This window comes from Chiloscyllium plagiosum, chromosome 12 (assembly GCF_004010195.1).
Source record: "Chiloscyllium plagiosum isolate BGI_BamShark_2017 chromosome 12, ASM401019v2, whole genome shotgun sequence".
Lineage (NCBI taxonomy): Eukaryota > Metazoa > Chordata > Chondrichthyes > Orectolobiformes > Hemiscylliidae > Chiloscyllium > Chiloscyllium plagiosum.
Window position 1 is genome coordinate 36,766,023 of NC_057721.1, and position 19,406 is coordinate 36,785,428.

A 19,406-nucleotide genomic window follows, 5' to 3' on the forward strand; every position below is an offset into this window, starting at 1 on the left:
TACAGGCTTTTCATCATCATATTTTTGTGTATTCCCTAAATTGAGTGAAAAATGAAGAGGACCAATTTACATCTACAGATAACCTTATTAATGCAGTGCTGGTATTTGTCAACTGGTATTGAAGAGGGAAAATGTTTGTCTACAGTATTTACTAGCAGCAGTGATCACAAGGGAAAAGAACCTTTATTTTCATGTGGAAGAAAACAGTTTACTCACCCCAAAAAGAACAGTTCCAAATTTTCACCACATTTTCTAACACATCATAAACTATACCAAAAGAGGCAAACTGCCACAAGAAACGTTACGAAGATACCTGTGTAAAAATCTCTGCATCTATGGCTTCTGACCTAACTAAGTAGCTGCAAAAGGTATCATGCAAAACTAGAAAAAGAATAGTTCTGTCTGTGCATGCCCTATCTAGTTGCAACCGTCCTTTATTTTTACAAATATTCTAATATAGGCAAGGATGACTCAATGAAATAGACTAGAGTCTAACAGATTACAAAGTATAAGTATAGATTAGAAACAGTACTATAAATGAGGTAACTGAGGGATACACAAGCTCCATTTGAACAGATGAAATGCAACAACTTAACTGAGAATAATTGGTAACTATAATGTCTCAGTACTGTACAAAGGAAAAACTGGTTAGGCTAACAGCAGACTAGACTTTGACTTTTTGGAGCCCTGCAAATAGCAGCACCAATATTAGAGGAGCAATAAATTGGGCTGGGCTCCAATGAGTCTGGTTTGGTACAGAGATAAAAAGGATTTTGAGAGGCCTTTTTATATACAAACAGATGAAACTTCAGGCCAAAGTGGTCATGCTTTTGAAGTGGAGAAAGTGAGGGCTGCAGATGCTGGAGATCAGAGCTGAAAATGTGTTGCTGGAAAAGCGCAGCAGGTCAGGCAACATCCAAGGAATAGGAGAATCGACGTTTCGGGCATAAGCCCTTCTTCAGGAAGGGCTTATGCCCGAAACATCGATTCTCCTGTTCCTTGGATGCTGCCTGACCTGCTGCGCTTTTCCAGCAACACATTTTCAGCTCATGCTTTTGAAGTGACCTGTATAATGAAAGGGGAGTGGTCAGCTCTTTAGCTGAGCTGAGTAGTTTTAGTTCAGTCTTGAACTAGGAAATTCACCAGGGAGCTGTGTGGAAACTCTCTCCACTTCTGCTGTCAACTTCAACCTGTAAGCATGTGTTCCATTTATACTGGTTTTTAGAGGGAGTTTGCTTATGGTACTGTTGTGTGTATTCGGAACAGCATAATTAAGTCTGGCTGGAGAGGTTGAGTTCTGTCCTTTGTGTTTCATTGTGTAATTTTGTGAATAAATCTTTTGTCTTGTTTTAAAATCTAGTAGTCAACCTAGCTATCTTACTCTGGGTAATTTTCACTTTACATTTACTGAAACAAATTGCAAAGTTAGGTCTAGGGCTGCCTGCTTAAGAATGTTTTGAGTGGTCTGGCCTTATCCATAACAGACTGGGGGCTCTTGGCGGGGTTTTAAACAGCGAGTGGTAGGTGCTAGTGTCTTTATTTCAGGTGTTGGTTTGGTTGGGTAGACAAAGCATGCGATAGTAATGGCTCTTTCAGTCGCCAAAAGTTTTCTGGAAGTGGATGCGGTGACTTAGCAAGTTTTGCAAAATGTGAATAAGACCAAGTTGCAAGAATTAGCAGAGAGGTTGAAATTGGAACTGCCGAATTCTGTGAGGAAAGGGGGGGGGTAGTTATAGCAGTAGCTCAGCATTTAAACTTGCTGGAGAAACCATCAGAATCTATAGAGATGGAAAGAATTCAATTGCAAATGAATCAGCTGAGAGATAAGGAAAGGGCAGCAGAAACGAAACAGGTAAAATTATAATTAGACGCAGAAGAAAGGGAAAAGGAAAGAGCAGCAGAAGAGAGGGAAAAAGAGTGGAGAAAGAAAAGAGAGCTTTTGAACTTCAAAAATTGACATTTGAAAAGGAAAGTCAGCTTAAAAGGCTGGAGATAAAGGCTGAGGGTAGACTCAGTGTGGAAGTACAAAGAACAAAGAAAATTTATAGCCCAGGAACAGGGCCTCCGGCCCTCCAAGCTTCAACCGATCCAAATGTACTGTCTAAACCTATCGGGCAATTCCTAAGCATCTGTATCCCTCTGCTCCCCACCTACTCATGCATCTGTCCAGATGCAGCTTAAATGAATCTACCGAGCCTGCCTCTACCACCTTTGCTGGCAACACGTTCCAAATGCCCACCACCCTCTGTGTGAAGTACTTACCGCGTGTATCCCCCTTAAACTTTCCACCTCTCACCTTGAAAGCGTGACCTCTCGTTATTGAATCCTTCACCCTGGGAAAAAGCTTGTCTCTATCCAAACTGTCTATACCCTTCATGATTTTGTAAACCTCAATCAGGTCCCCCCTCAATCTTTTTTTTTTAGTGAAACTAAACCTAACCTACTCAACCTCTGTTCATAGCTAGCACCTTCCATACCAGGCAAAATCCTCGTAAACCTTCTCTGCACCCTCTCCAAAGCGTCCACATCCTTTTAGTAATTTGGTGACCAGAACTGTACGCGTGGCCTTCATCCTCAACCTGTAAGCATATGTTCCATTTATACTGGCTTTTAAAGGGATTTGCTTTTAGAATGTTGTATGTATTCGGAACAGCATAATTAAATCTAGTTGGATAGGGTGAGTTCTGTGGGAGTTCTTTATTCTGTCCTTTGTGTCTCATTGTGTAATTTTGTGAATAAACTTTCTGTCTGTTTTAAAACCCAGCAGTCAACCTAGCTATCTTATTCCGGGTAATTTTCACCGTACGCTTACCGAAACAAATTGCAAAGTTAGATCGAGGGCTGCTGCTTAAGAATGTTTTGAGTGGCCTGGCCTAGTCTATAGCATTACAGACTGAGTTAATCATTCTCTCACATCCCTATCAATTATACTTGAGAGAAAAAAAGTGGAAAACTGCAAGTGAGACCAGTTTCAACTGTGAAGAGTATCCGAATTAAGTCTAATATCTGCTTCGCGGAATATCCACATGGAGCAAAATCATTGAATGCTGATCAGAGATGTAAATTTTGTCTGATTATCTAAGTGAAATGCTCCTACCTGTCCAGCTAAGTTAAACCTGGGATCTGCCTAATTTGTTTTCGTGAGTTGCTCTCTGATGTTATCTTAGCAATTAGGGTAGACAACTATTATATTTTTATTTAACATTTCTAAGTATTTCAGATCATTAAATCATAAGGTGTTCAGCTGGTAAGACAATCTGCAGCAACACACCTGGATGAGATACATTTTGTGCTAATCTGCCAAACATCTGCAGTTAAAGTAAAAGTTCACTTTGAGCCGCTGATGCTCCATGGCTAACTGCCCATGGCTGATACAAAGTTGCTGTGCATCATCTGTGTTGCAGTAAATGTTATTGTGTACCCTGCTTTTTTTTTAATCAGAATAATAATGTAATCAGTCTCTATTTAATCCACCTCGGGAGAAAATCAAGTAATTTTGCTGCACTGAAATAGTTTGTTTGTCCCATCTGATCTTGAGCATTGTATTTTTCCCCAGATGAGGTACTTAGTCTAATTCCACTCCCTTGCTAGATTCCAATGATACTTAATGCTGCACTCAATCAAGCAGTTGTTTACCTCCCACTTCAAAGTATTTATCGACTTTGTTTCAACAATTGATTGTGTGGTGGAGAATTTCAAATCCTAATCATTCTTTCCCAAACAGCTTAATTTAAATAGCACATCTTACCTAAAAAAACCCAATGTGCTCTATAAGAGTGATATCAGTAGAATGCATCTGTTTTCAAGTCACAGAGGAGGTATAGGACTAATTACCAACACCTTTTTCTAAGAGAATAAATTTGAGGCACAGCTTAAAAGGAGTGAGTTTTGGGTATGATGATGTGTAATAAGGTAGGTTTAATAAATGAAATCAGAGTAAAAGATCTCCTTGGAAACTGACCATATGAGAGGGAGGGACTTTGGTAGGGAAAAACAGTGCTAAGTTTAAATAGGGGTAATTACAAAGGATTGAGGGCAGAGCTGGCTGAAATGGATTGGAGAACAAGTTTAGCAACAAAATAATTAAAACAGACATTTAAGAAAATATGCCATGGCTCACAGCAAAGACAAATTCCAGTGAGAGAGAAGGGTTCTGGGAAGGGGCTAAGCAAACCATGGTTACCCAGGGAAGTTATGGATAGCACCAGATTGGAAGAAAAACTTAGAATGCAGCAAAGATTAATGGTAATCTAGAGGATTGGACAAATGTTAAAAATCAGCAAAAGATAACCAAAAGAAAAGAAGAAAATAAAATTAGGGATGGAGGAGCCACAATGAAAATAGATTCCTTAGTGAATGATGCTTGGGAAATAAGTACTTTGCATTAGACTTCGCAATAGAAGATATTAATAACATTCCAAAATAACTAGGTATTCAAGGGGCAAAAAGACAGGAAATAAAAAGTATCACTACAGGAAAAAGTGCTCAGGAAACTAATGGGACTAAAGATTGATAAGTCCCTTGGACCTGATGTGATGTATCTTCGGATATGAAAAGGAAATATCTATAGACATGGTGCATGCACTGGTAGTAATCTTCAAGGAATGCTTATATTCTGGAAAAGTCCCAGAAGACTGGATAACTGCCAATTTAGCCCATACTGTAGACCAGTTAGTTTATGTGTATTATTGAGACAGTATCAGAGTCAGGGCTTTTAGAAATCCATTTGATCAATCAGAGTCAATATGGTTTCATGAAGGGGAAATCATGCCTGTCAATGTTAACAAGAATTCATTCAGATGTAACAAGTAGGACAGAGAAAGAGGAAGTCAAATATAGATGTACAGCATTTGGATTTTCAGAAAGCATTTGATAAGATGCTACATATTAGACTGCTTAATGAGATAAGAGTCTATGGTGTTAGTGGTAGCAGGATCAGTGCTAGGGCCACATATTTTTGCAATTTAGATTAATGATTTGGATGAGGAGAACGAACACCCTATAGCTAAGTTTGCAGATCACACAGAAATAGATGAGAAGGCAAGTGGTGAGAAAGACACAAAGGGTGTGCAGAAAAACATAGATGGGTTAAGTGATTGGGCAAAAACTTGGCAGTTGGAATATAATGTGAGGTTATGCATTTTGGTAGGGAGAATAGAGGAGCCGAATATTATTTAAATAGAGAAACGCTGCACAATAGTACAGGACAGAGGGATATTGGAGTCCTCATCGATCAATCAGATCTAAGTTCAGTAGGTATGTAGCTGATAAATGGAATGTTGGCCTTTATTTCAAAGGGAATAGGAAAGTTTTACTGTAACTGAACAAAGCACTAGTCAGACTACAGTTGGGAGACTGTGAACAATTTTGGGACCCTTACCTAAGGAAGTGTATTGTGGCATTGTAGCCATGATGTGGAGGTGCTGGTGTTGGACTGGGGTAGACAAAGTTAAAAATCACACAACACGAGGTTAAAGTCCAACAGGTTTATTTGGAAGTGCAAATTTCAGACCGCTGCTCCTTTGTCAGTTACCTGATGAAGGAGCAGCATTCCGAAAGCTTGTGCTTCCAAATGAACCTGTTGGACTATAACCTGGTATTCTGGAATTTTAGGCAAACCAAGAAAATGTTGACTGGACTGATATCAGGTATGGGACAGCTGTCTTTTGAGGAGAGGCTAAGTAGATTGGGCCTGTACTTGTTATATCATAGAAGAATGAGAAGGGACCTTATTGAAACATTCAAGACCTTGGAGGACCTGACAGGGTAGGTGCAGAACAGTTGTTTTTCTTTGAGTCTAGGAAAGAAGGGCAAAAGCTCAGAATAAGAGGTTGCCTATTTAAGATAGATTTCAGGAGGAAAATCTTCCTCACAGGGTTGTGAATCTGTAGAATTCTTTACCACAGCAAGCATGTTGAGGCTGGACCACTGAGTATATTCAAGGCTGAACCAGACAGATTTTTAGCCAGTCAGAGAATCAAAGGTTTTGAGGAAAAAGCAGGAAAGTAGATTTGAGGGTTAACAGATCAGTAAGGATGTTATTGAACAATGGAGCATACTTTATGGGCTGAATGGCTTACTTTTGCTCCTATGTGTTATGCTGTTAATCAAATTGGGTGGCACAGTGGTTAGCACTGCTGCCTCACAGCACCAGAGACCAGGGTTCAATTCCCACCTCGGGCAACTGTCTGTGTGGAGTTTGTACGTTCTCCCCGTGTCTGTGTGGGTTTCCTCCTGTGTGGTTTAATTCTTGGTGGAATTGAAGACAGTACTATTGATTAAATTTGCACAACTTGTTATTCAGTTATATCTTGTATGTGATTTGTTATTTTTTGTGATACAGTTTATGCATAAATATGTATGTTGACAATTAATCGTTAAAAATTTGATGAAAAACCTGCATTAGTTAAGTGTGACATTAATTTGAATCAATTCTCAAAGTTTGAAGGAGTAGTATTCTTGCAACTTGACTTTTGTATCAAAGTAGTTAAGTGCTTAATTACAAATTACAGTAAAGATGTAATTTGAGCAACAATTCGTCCTAAAAGAAAGAATGTATTATTTTCTTGAATAATGTCATGGGAGTTGAACCCTAACTTCCATTTTAAGATCATTAACATAAGAGGAGGAGCAGTTCATCATTCTGGACTAGAATTAAATGATTTCTGAATTATAAAAGAAGAAAGTTTTGTTTTAAAGAAACTAGCCACCTCACTATTTAATTTTAAATTGCAATTGTTGTATTTCAATTTGTCTAACCATTGTGCCTTAATATATATTGTTTCTCTTATGCCCGTTCTTATTGATTTGGGAGGTTGTTTATGGCCAAGAAATTGAATATAAAAATGCAGGAGATTTAATACAGTTTTACAGAGCTTTGGCAAATCTGTATCTCAGGTACAATTGTAGTCTCTTTTTATTAGAAAGGAAATGTTTGCATTAGAAGCAATTCTGAGGAGCTTGAGTCCTGGGATGAAGAGGTTGACTAATGAGGAAAGGTTGAACAGTTTGGACCTGCATCCTTTGGGGTTTGGAAGAACAAGAGCTGATATTATTGAAACATACACAATCCTGATAGGATAAATGCTGAAAAAATGTTTCTGCCTTTGGGCCAGACTAGAATTCCATGAGACAGTTTAAAAATAAGCTTTTTCAAATTTATGATGAAGATGATGAGAATATTTTATTTCTCAGAGGGTCTTTAGTCTGTGGAATTCCTTTTGGCAGAAAGTAGTGGAGGCATGTTATTGAATATTTCTAAGACTAATCTGGTAGAGTACAGATTTACACAGGAGTCAAAGGATATTGGGTGGTGGAGTGGAGACGGTTGGATTCGATGGGAAAGTAAAGTTAAGGCCACAGTCTGATCAACCAGTGATCTAAACAATTGATGGAGCAGGATTGAGGGGCCAAATACTCCTCCTCTTAATTCACATGTTTACATGAAATGAAACATTTCTGCTGAAAAGCTGGAATATTTATTGAGGGCAGATACAGCAAATGGATCATTCAACTGAATCCACACAATTTTGTAGTGACAACTTTTTACAGTTGTACATTGAAGGTATAAGAGGAAATTGTGGACTAAAGCTGCTTTGGTACTAATACATACTTCTGTATAAAAAATGTTGAAGAGGTGATATCACAGCCAGAAAAGGTCAAGTGTGTAATGTAGTTCCAGAACTCTTTTGGCAAGTTAATATTACATCCTCCATGTGATTTAAAGGTAGAAAATGACATGGTAGCCTCCAACTCTTACTAGATGTTATTCTGTATCGTAATTCTAAAGGCTCAGGAAAGTACAGAGATCTTCATTTGATTGATTTAACTAACTAGAATTGGTTGGAAAATGATACAGCTAGAGTAGCTTTAACATGTTGTGTTCCTTTTTTCTATCCCCAGGACCTCCTTCCACCCCTCGAAATGTCATTTTCAACATTAATGACTCATCGCTAATCCTTGAGTGGAGTCCACCAGTAGATACAGGGGGACGGAAAGATCTCACCTATAATGTCATCTGTAAGATGTGTGGCTTAGGCCCTAAGAAGTGCTCGCTCTGTGGAGGAGGCGTACGTTTTGTACCTCGCAACACAGGCTTGACAAATACTTCAGTGACTGTTGTTGACTTTCTTGCCCACATGAATTACACATTTGAGATTGAGTCAGTGAATGGAGTCTCCAGTGAGAGCACGGTTCCCAGGCAGTATGCTATTCTCACCATAGTCACTAATCAAGCTGGTAAGCTACCTTTTGTGTCTTTTTCTTTGCAGCATTTGTTCTCAGACTAATGGTCACTTGGTATCACTGTGGTTGCTATACTACATAGCAAAAGAAACTGGGATAAGTTTCACTAGTTTATTGAGTATTGCTTAACCCTGATGTTGTAACCATCAAAGATAGAAATTCGGACTATGTGCTAAGTATTCATGTAGCAAATTGCATAAAGAATAACTGTTATCAAATTCGCTATTATAACCATTACAAATGTTTCATGTAGAACAACTCAATTCCTAACTGGACAGCTGGATCTAACTTTGAAAGCATAATATTTGGAGATGATGATTGCAACCATCTCTATTTGTTCATTAGAAACCGTTATATATATAACTATATAACACATAAGGTGTCGGCCATTGTGCAGTGGGTAGCGTGCACTTTTGTTTCCAAGTCAGAAAGTAAAGTTCATTCCTCTCTAAAACTTAAGGCTAACAGTCTAGTCCACTACTTAGGGAGTATTGCACTGTCAGCGGAGCCATCTTCTGATGAGATATTAAACCAAAAGTTTTCCTCTCATATGGATTTCCAATACCTGTATTTCCAGGAAGAGCACAGAAATTATCCTTCTGTTCTGGCTAATATTTATCTCTTAATCTTCATTCTTATCACAACGTTATTTGTGGAACTTACTGTATTCAAGTTGGCTGCCATATTTTGTACATTACACCAGTGATTATTGTACTTCACTGGCTGTGAAGTTTCTTTGGGACTTCCTGAGTCTATTAAAGGCAATTTTCTTCTTAATAAATTCCATTTTTATTATGTCCTCATTCCAGGACATTTCTGATTTAAGTTGTTAACAATCTGATTGTAAACAAAGGGATTGATTTAAGCCAGGAGTTTACCTATCCTATTATTCTTAGTACACTTTGTTACCCCATATCTTTCCAGGATATGAAGTTCCAGACCATCTACCAGAATGTATTACTCCGCTCAGGTCAGATATCTCAAACTCTGTTGTAGATTTAAGCACAGAATGTCAGCTCACAGCCCGGTGCAGTACAATGGAAGGGCTGCTCTCAAGGATGCTGCCTTTCAGAAATTAAATCAAAGTGAACGTAATGAATTCTAGGGCACTGCTGAAGACAGAGAGCAGGAAATCCTCCTGCTATCCAGCATTATGTACATTTATAATAATTTCTAAATTATTTAGGTTTATTGTTAAAAATTATTGATGATTCAGATGTATTATTGATCCCAGGATTAATAGTGCAAATCCTTATTAGGTTAAAAGTATTGAACATTGCAAATGATGCTCAAGCTTTTGTATAATTTCTAAACTACATGCGAAAGAGTTTTGTGTCTATCGTTTTCTTGACTCTTCGCTCTTTTACTGGAATTATGGTATGGCTTTAGGAAAAACATGAACCTGGAGCACTGTGGCTGATCTGGTTTTCAATGGTTTGATTGATCAGTGCTTTATTATATTAGCTAGTTCTCCATTATATGTAACTATACCTGATTGTAGAAAGCTAATTTATGAGTGAAGAAGAACTAGTTTCCAGCTGAGACCATGATTGAAATCCTGTTACGTCTGAGATATTTTAAAGTACTTTTAATAAATTACTGTTGACTTGTATCTAATATCATTTCTACATTGTTCTGAAATAAATTAGAGATAAGATAGTAGCAAACTGATGAATGCATAACAGAAATTCGTGACAAGGTTGAGAATAATTTAATTTACCAGCTCAAGAAACACTTGTTTCTCTATCAGACGATTTCCCCATATCACAGAGCTTTGGAATTCAAGGTTCAAGATCTGCTTACTCTCTAATGTGGCAGCTATGTGTAAAAAAATGATACCTGTATGTTGTTTTGCAGCAGAATGCCAGAGAATTTTTAAACAGCTCACTAAAGATACATTTACATTTACAGAGCAGTAACTGCTCTCAAAAAATAGTTCAAGCCACGGGGCAGCACGGTGGCACAGTGGTTAGCACTGCTGCCTCACAGCGCCAGAGACCCGGGTTCAATTCCCGCCTCAGGCAACTGTCTGTGTGGAGTTTGCACGTTCTCCCCGTATCTGCGTGGGTTTCCTCCGGGTTTCCTCCTACAGTCCAAAAATGTGCAGGTTAGGTGAACTGGCCATGCTAAATTGCCCGTAGTGTTAGGTGAAGGGGTAAATGTAGGGGAATGGGTCTGGGTGGGTTGCTGTTTGGAGGGTCGGTGTGGACTTGTTGGGCCAAAGGGCCTGTTTCCACATTGTAAGTAATCTAATCTAAAGAAAAGTGTCACCATCAAACAATATATATATTCCATCAGAAATCCCAGTGAATCCATCAAACAGTATGTGGCAGTGTTATAGGAATTTCCCTTTTTACTAATTCATTTGTGGGATGTGGGTGTCACTGGCTGGCCAGCATTTACTACCCATGCCCTTCTGCCTTCTTAAACTGCTGTAGTCCATGTGCTGCAGGTAGATCTACAATGACCATAGGGAGGGAATTCCAGGATTTTGACCCAGCGATAGTGAAGGAATGATGATATATTTCCAAGTCAAGATGGTGAATGGCTTCGAAGGTCAATTGCAGGTGTTGGTGTTCCCCTGTGTCTGCTGCTCTAGTCTTTCTGGGTGGAAGTGGTTGTGGGGTTGGGAAGATGCTATCTGAGAATCTTTGTTGAATTTCTGCATCTTGTAGATAGTAAACTCTGCTGCTACTGAACATCAGTGGTGAAAGGAACAAATGTTTGTGGATGTGATATCAGTCAAACCACAAACATCTATGTCATCCACCACCCACTCTCAATAGCAGCAGTGATGCTCCCAATATAAATTTGGTACATCAGCAAATCAGATAATTTGTGACAAATTAATTGATAAGACTGCAATCTAAAACATCTCATGGAAGATGATCTAACTTTGGAAAAAACCCTGCCCTTGATTGTCCACATTGAATCAGCTGTGTTAGATTTGTAGAGGTTACACAGAAATACACACTTAGACCCAGGATTGCAGACACAACTTCCCAACCAGAGAAAGCCTAGCAATCTCATCCACATGTACCATTGCACTTTGCCCAAACTGTGTAAATACTCATGATGTCACAATGTTCTGTAGAGTGTGAGGGAACATGTGCCACTCATCCTGTGAGTGGAAGCATCTTGAAAAGGTTGTTGAAGAAATGGACTACTTCAGTTCAACACACAAAAGAGTCTCTTCTTAAGAGTGAAGCACACCACATATATCCCATTACAAAAGGAATAGTCCACAAATATATACAAACACCACAAAAAGACACAATCAAGATGAGAGACAATTCCAGTGCGAGGAGGATGGTCCGACTTTCATTTGGACTGCCTTCTCCCATGCTGATAGATCTATGAATGTGCAACAGTGAATGAGCTTCCAAAAATAATCTATGTGACAATTCCTTTGTGAGCCCCACTTTGTTTTAGATATGTACTGGACAAAAAGAGAAGTTTCATCAATATTGAGTAGAATTTTGCCAGCAATGGAACATGAGAGTGCACATTTGAAACCACACAGTTGAGCACCCCTACCAAGTTCCAAGGATGATAAAGATTTCAGCATGACTGATGGATTAAAGATTCATAGTAATACGTACAGGATTAACATTTAGTCACCAAAAGGGCCGAGAGGAACACGTGAATATGTGGATACATTTCTCTTTCTTTGGTAAAGTTGCTCATCTTCATCTGATTGATCAGACAGAACCAGAATGTCAAATTTACAAAGCAAATTGCAAATTTAATTGACTTTAGTATTTTAAAAACTATTATTTTACTTGGAGAAAACTAACGAGTTGAACTTTAAGAAATTACTTAATTGAAAAATATGTCTCTAGTTAAAAAGGGAAAAAAAGTAGTGTTCAATCATTTGATTGATGAATGTTTGATTGTTAGTCAACTCTCCAGTCTATGTAACTATATTTGACTTCCCCACCATCAGGAACATCTTTTCTGCATCTAACCTGACTGTTCCAGTTGGATTTCATTGGTTTCTGTGAGACACCTCCTCATTCTTCTAAACTTCAGTCAATACAATCCTAACTGATTCTATCTCACCTCATATGACAGTCCTGACATCACAGGAATCAATTTGGTAAACCTTTGTTGCATTCTGTGTACGGCAAGACCATCCTTCCTCAGATAGGAAGACCAAAACTGCATACAATATTCCAGATGTAGCCCCACCAATGCTCTGAATAATTGTTCCTTGTCACAAGGTTTGTGATGGTTTGTGGCTCAGGTTGAGGTTTAAGGTGTAGGTTTGCTCGCTGAGCTGTAGGTTTGATATCCAGACGTTTCATTACCTGGCTAGGTAACATCATCAGTGGCGACCTCCAAGTGAAGCGAAGCTGTTGTCTCCTGCTTTCTATTTATATCTTTCTCCTGGATGGTGTTCCTGGGGTTTGTGGTGATGTCATTTCCTGTTCATTTTCTGAGGGGTTACACACTGCAGCACAGACGAACTTTGAAAAACAGAGGAGAACCACCTATACGACGTATTCAAGAAGAACGGATACTCAAAAAATACAGTGCGCAGATTCCTCAAGAACAAACCACGACAAGCAGACCAAACACAGCCAGAAACCCTAACCATCTTACCATATATGAAAGAAGTTTCAGAAATGACAGCCAGACTACAGAGACCCTTCGGAATCCTAGTAGCACAAAAACCCACCAACACTCTCAAACAAAAACTAACAAACTTAAAAGACCCAGTACAACCCATGGACAAAACCAACGTCATCTACAAAATTCCATGCAAGGACTGCCACAAACACTACGTAGGTAGACAGGGGACGAAACGTTTGCAACAAAAACTTCCAGCTCGGCGAACAGAACCACAGCAACTACGTAGGACAAACAGGAAGAAAGCTAGCCACCAGGAGACATGAACACCAGCTAGCCACAAAAAGACACAACCCCCTCTCTCTCATAGCCTTACACACGGATGAAAAAAACCCACCATTTCGACTGGGACAACACATCTGTCCTGGGACAGGCCAAGCAAAGACATGCCAGAGAATTCCTAGAGGCCTGGCACTCCAACCACAACGCCATAAACAAGCACATAGATCTGAATGCCATCTATCAACCCCTCAGAAAACAAACAGGAAATGACATCACCACAAACCCCAGGAACCCCATCCAGGAGAAAGATATAAATAGAAAGCAGGAGACAACAGCTTCGCTTCACTTGGAGGTCGCCACTGATGATGTTACCTAGCCAGGTAATGAAACATCTGGATATCAAACCTACAGCTCTTTACTGCCTGCTGTAACTGCACAATTACTTTCTTAAAGAGATAGTTAAGCTCCACTGAATGTCTCAGGGACATTTTATTTATTTATTCATTTGTGGGATGTGGGTGTTGCTGGCTGGCCGGCATTTATTGCCTGTCCCTAATCAATTGGATTAAAGAAAGAAAATTGGGCAGTTTATACAGCTGACTGCTGATTTGTTTCCATTTTCTTTTTGCTGTTGATAAAGTTTTGACTTATCCCCATTAGTTCTGTACTCTTAGCTAATTCCATGGTGCAAAGCAGTTATAATTAAGTTTAAAAAAAGAAAATCAGGCCCATATGTCATAAGAAGTTCCTTGTAGTTTAAGTGCTCCCATGTGGAACTCTGTCAGTGCATTCTTAAAATGTATGTGAATTCTATCCATTGAATGATCAGTGCTTGTTAACTGATCTACCTCCTCAAAGACTTTCAGTGGATTTGAGAGGTGTGGCTTACTGTAATGCGGCACCCTTTTATGATCATCATCCATTTTTCAGCACTTGAAACTACTCTTGAGTAATTCCCTATTACAAATATTCAAGAAAATTCATGTTTTTTTATAAATCAGAATTCTAACTTGTTACTATAAGCTGTTGATATACAGGTATTTGTAAATTTCTTAACCACAGCTTTATACATTTAGATAATTACAGTTCCAAAAATTGTGTATTTATTATGCATATCTGAAATGTTTTGTTTGAGAATTTCTTTTAACACATCCATTAGTTAGTGTGCTGATTCGTGGTTCTCTTTTGTTATATACATAACCATAGATATTTGATGATGATCCCTGAAGAGTTATTGGTTTTGCAATTTTCACTACCCTTGCTTTTCAGTTATAGTGTTCTTGTACTTAATTTGCAACTCAGTATTAACTCTATACAGTTTACGATTATTAGGTTACAAAATTAAATTCAAAGATCAAAAATAAAAACCTATTAAGCAACTTAAAATAATTAAGAACTCCATAAATAGTATCAACAAATGAATATTGAATTCTGCAATATCATTAAACAAATGGTATTATCACTAGACTAATAATCCAGAGACCCAGGTAAAATTGTTAGGACCCAGGTTCAGATTCCACCAGCGAAAATGGTGGAATTTGATTTCATGAATGATTACAATGAATCCATTGTCGATTGTCAGAAAACCCCATCTGGCTCACTAATGTCCTTTAGGGAAGGAAATCTGCCATCCTTACCCAGTCTGATCTACAACAGATTCCAGACCCAGAGCAATATAGTTGACTCTCAACTGCCTTCTCAGCAAATAGAGATGGGCAATAAATGCTGGTCTGGTCAGTGATGTTAACACCCTGTGAATTAATACCAAAAAAAAATCAAAAGGAAGACTTCAAACTAGTTCACATAACTGATTTGTGTTTCTTTATATTTGATAAAACTTAGACTTGTTAAGAATTCAGTTCATTTATATTTAAGTGATGACATACAAATCAGCTTTATACCAATTCAAGTCTCAAAAGATGGAAATGCTACTTGCAAAATGTTGTTTTAATTTTTTTTGTGTGTTACTGGCCATTTTATTTGATAATTAGAGGTGTACATTTAATTTCCATATTGATCAATGAATATGAGTAGTCACAGTTTGCTTGCATTCCTGACATTGGTGGTCTGATCCTAATTGCCATTTGGTGTGGTGGCATTAAGTTCATGTAGAGAAGATTTCCCTCATGTCTGAACTTAATGTAACCCGCTTTAGCCATTTTAGATTAAACATTGCTGAAAAAGGCAAAATGTTTTTGAATATTTTTTGTCTTTCATCAGGACAGAATCATGAGAATGCTAAATCTAAAAAGGCACAATTTGTATTGCTTAAGAAGAGGGTGCTGATTAGCAAATGGACTCTGGTTGGTAGAGGTTTTGTCATGGAAAATGCAGCAAGGAAAAGTTAACTGCCAAACTTCTGTTCAAATTCAAACTATGCAGGTTGATTGTAATTAATGAAAGTATTGCAATCAGGAATGTACCAGGGAATGGCCATATCCCCTTTGAGATTGGCTCTTCCTACAATTCTGTCCTGTTGAATGTAAGTTGAAAAGCTTCAACAGCATCTTCCTTTGCTCAACAATACTCAAGTTCAGTACCAACAAGTGACAATTTTAGGTTAAATTAAATGTGAAACAAACAAAAACAGAAATTACTGGAGAAATTCAGCAGGTCTGGTAGCATCTGTGGAAAGAAAACAGAGTTAACGTTTTGAGTCCAATGACTATTCTTCAAGGCCGTTTTGAATTTCTCTTGCTGAGTTTCTCCAGCAATTTCTGTTTTTGTTTGTTTCAGATCTCTAGCATCTGCAGTTCTTTGTTTTATTAAAGCAAATGTGGAGTGGTTCAAATAATAAGCTCTGAGCCTTCTATTACCAAACATTATGAATTCAAGCCCTTACTTGAGGATCAATGCACATTATACTTCAGATCAACATTGAGGGAGTGTTACATCAGGCATTGAAGGCATGATTGTTTTGCTCAGATATTATGCAAATCCGGCTTGTTTCTTCCAATGTTTCCTGCAGACATAAAAACATTATTCAAAGAGGAGCATTGACATCTGGTACTATCCTGGTTAAAATCAATTTCATACCAAAATATATTAACTGATCAATGCTGTTGATTGCATTTTACTGTGTGCCAAATATTTGCTGTATTTGTCAACATAACAACAATGATGTAAAGAAAATTTTAATAATCAATGTATCTATTTATCCTTTTGTGTCCATAAAATGATGCACAAAGGAGCAGAATGCTTCCTTCAGCTTCCAAAATATTCTCTTTATTTCTTAAACAGTGTGACGTGTAATGTTTCTATTTAGTGGCTCTATTCACGTTAAGTCAAGATGATACATTCTTTTAGAAAGATGAAGGGTTATACCTAGTATGCGTTTCTGCTGCTGAGGTTGATTTGCGACTTATAATACTACAAATATTTCGTGTCTTACAAAGTGAGCTCCAGGTCAATCATGCTTTAATTGTTTTTGGTGACAAAACTGAAAAGACTGGAGAAAATGTGCATGTTTCAGACTGAAGCTCAGCCAGCAACAACCAACTGAACTTTCTACCAATTTGTAAAGTTTGTGTGTGATACATGGATTGTGAGGGATAAAGTTTTATATCCTGTTAATTTGAGCGCCCATCCTCATTGAACGAGTAAGAACTTGCTGCTGGCAAATAGATATTATTCACTGATTTTCGAGGTTTGGTATTCTATTACTGGTTATTTATTTTAAACAAAAAAAGAGTAGAGTGATACTCGTTGCTCAATTGCTGAAATAGGTAGTTAAATCAATTTGTCATTCTGAAAGATAAAAACACAGTAGACAATAGACATTCAACTGTTTCTTTCCCAAAAACATCTTTATTTTGTCGTTATATTAAGCACAATATTAACTGATTGTAATAGCGTTGTTCAAACTATCTAATTCTATGTAATTTGTGCGAGTTAATTTTTCTTCATTGTTAGTGATATCTCAGCTGTTCTCCTAATAGATATGAATGTGATATTCATTTCTTTCAGCTTTTTCGCAAGCTAATTTTTCTGAGATATTGATTTGTAAGTCAAATAAGATGAGTAATCACATTGAATAACAATTAGAGGAAAGTAAAATATCCTTGAGAATGGGTTGTAATCATAAATCTGTAAGCTACAACTGGCGATATATAAATTATTTCATTCTGAAAAATAATTAATAATCATAGCCTATTGTATTTAACTGTATTTAAATCAAATTGACTGAAGACTAGTATCTGATTGTGGGAGCCAGAAAGTTATCAAGAGTTGATACTTGGTACTTCTGCTTGAAGGTCATTTCAAAGGCTGCTACATTTAATATTCACATCCTGGGCTCTCCCATCATTGGCAATGGGCATAAAGATCTTGTATCTCCCATTATTTGCTTAATTGCTCACGGCCACTTTGGAAGGAAGTCAGATGGATCATCTGGCAATGACCAAGCCATCAGAAATAACAATGGCAATTCAGCCCCGTCGACGTTGATAACTCCTCCTTGCCAAAATCTGAGAGACAGTGCCAAAATCAGAAGGGATGTCTCACAGACAAGTCAAGCAACAGCTTACGTACTCTCAGAATCCAGAAGAGATTTTCTGGTTTAACCAGAAGAGTCTCACTGACTAAACAATATGATGTTTATTGCATTTACAGTAACTGTTTTTAGATTACATGGAAATGACCTACATTGTTACAGAGACAGTTGGGACCACACTTGCACATGTCTGTCTCCTTGCAGTACCTGCTTTACTCTGAACAACCCCCTATGATATTATCACATTAGGTTATGGGAGCAGTCCCAAGACCAAATTGAGCTGGTGAGGTGACCAGTCATCAATGACTTCATGAGTCAAATCAATACAATTTTTAAAAGTCCAAATTCTAATCACAGAAACCTACCATAGCTTGAGGTATGGATGAAAAAATGAAACTTAGATCACCATAAAGGAAAACTTACATATTCTGAGTGGAGAGCTGGGAAATATTACTAAGCAAATGTTTTAAAGCAGATAAGGTGGATTCTGGGTAATCCAAGATGGAGGACGGGAAAAATTTCTGGCTGTAACCGCTGCTCCTTTTTTGAGGTATTTTAGGTGCTGGACGTGCGTTCCTTGAATTCCAGGAGAAGCAATTACAGTCTTTTATGCTGTTTTGGAACTTTGGAGAAAAAAAAAGTCAAAACAACAGCAGTTTTAAAAGGGAGAAGAACAGACAAAGGAAGCACATGGTGAGGACAGTGCAGGAGAGAGAGAGAGAAAAAAAAAACCTGCACAGTTACTGCTTTTGCTGTTTGAATTCATGCATCGCTGGACATTGGAATGCATCTGGGAAAATTAACAAACCGTGAAATTCACAACGAATCTTGGAGGAACCAGTTTGGGCGAACTTCATAGCACAGAATCAGATAAGTTAATTGTAGTTTTAAGTGTGTCCAACAGAAAGGCTACAGCAATGGTTAGAGTGAATTCTTTCTTGACTATATGTTTTTGGAGATATGTCTCCTGATTAATCTTAAAATATAAGCCAAAAATATTAATTTAACCTGGGGCAGTGTTTTGTAGAGAAATAATACGGTGTTATTTTCTGGGTCTGTAGATTCTGAAGGAGCAAAAATGGCCTTTAGTACAGTGATATGTACTTCTTGTCAGATGTGGGAGTTTAAAGAGAGTTTAAGGGTTACTGCAGATTAAACCTGCCATATATGCTATTGGATGTGAATATTGTCAGATTGAATAGATCGGTTGGAGAGACAGTTAGAAGCAATGAGGAATTTGCAACAGCAACAGTATGTGATGGATTGCAGTTACAGGAAGGGGGGAAAGTCTCAGATACAGTCACATAGATGGGTTAACTCCAGGAAAGGTAAGAGAGGTCAGCACCTAGTATAGGAGTCTTTTGTGGATATACCCATTTCAAACAGGTATGCTGTTTTGGAAAATGTAGGGGGTGATGGATTCTCAGAGGAACGTAGCACGAACATCCAAGTTTCTGGTATTGAGACGTGCTCTAATGCAATGAGGGATACATCGGCTTCCAAGAGATCAATTGTGTTAGGGGATTCTGTAGTCAGAGGTACAGACAGACATTTCTGTGGCCAGCAGCGAAAAAGCAAAATGGTTTAGATTAGATTAGATTACTTACAGTGTGGAAATAGGCCCTTCGGCCCAACAAGTTCACACCGCCCCGCCGAAGCGCAACCCACCCATACCCCTACCTTTGCCCCTTACCTAACCCACTACGGACAATTTAGCATGGCCAATTCACCTGGCCTGCACATCTTTGGACTGTGGGAGGAAACCGGAGCACCCGGAGGAAACCCACGCAGACACGGGGAGAATGTGCAAACTCCA

The 19,406-nt window shown here is 38.2% G+C and overlaps 1 protein-coding gene across 4 annotated transcripts in view; it reads left to right on the top strand.

The window, feature by feature from the left end:
• epha6 (eph receptor A6) overlaps positions 1-19,406 on the top strand; it is a 674,628-nt gene that overhangs the window by 392,920 nt on the left and 262,302 nt on the right. For all 4 annotated transcript variants that reach the window (XM_043700793.1, XM_043700796.1, XM_043700794.1 and 1 more), the window contains exon 6: positions 7,903-8,238. In XM_043700793.1, the coding sequence (XP_043556728.1) occupies positions 7,903-8,238 (336 nt within the window). The remainder of the gene's footprint in view (positions 1-7,902; positions 8,239-19,406) is intronic.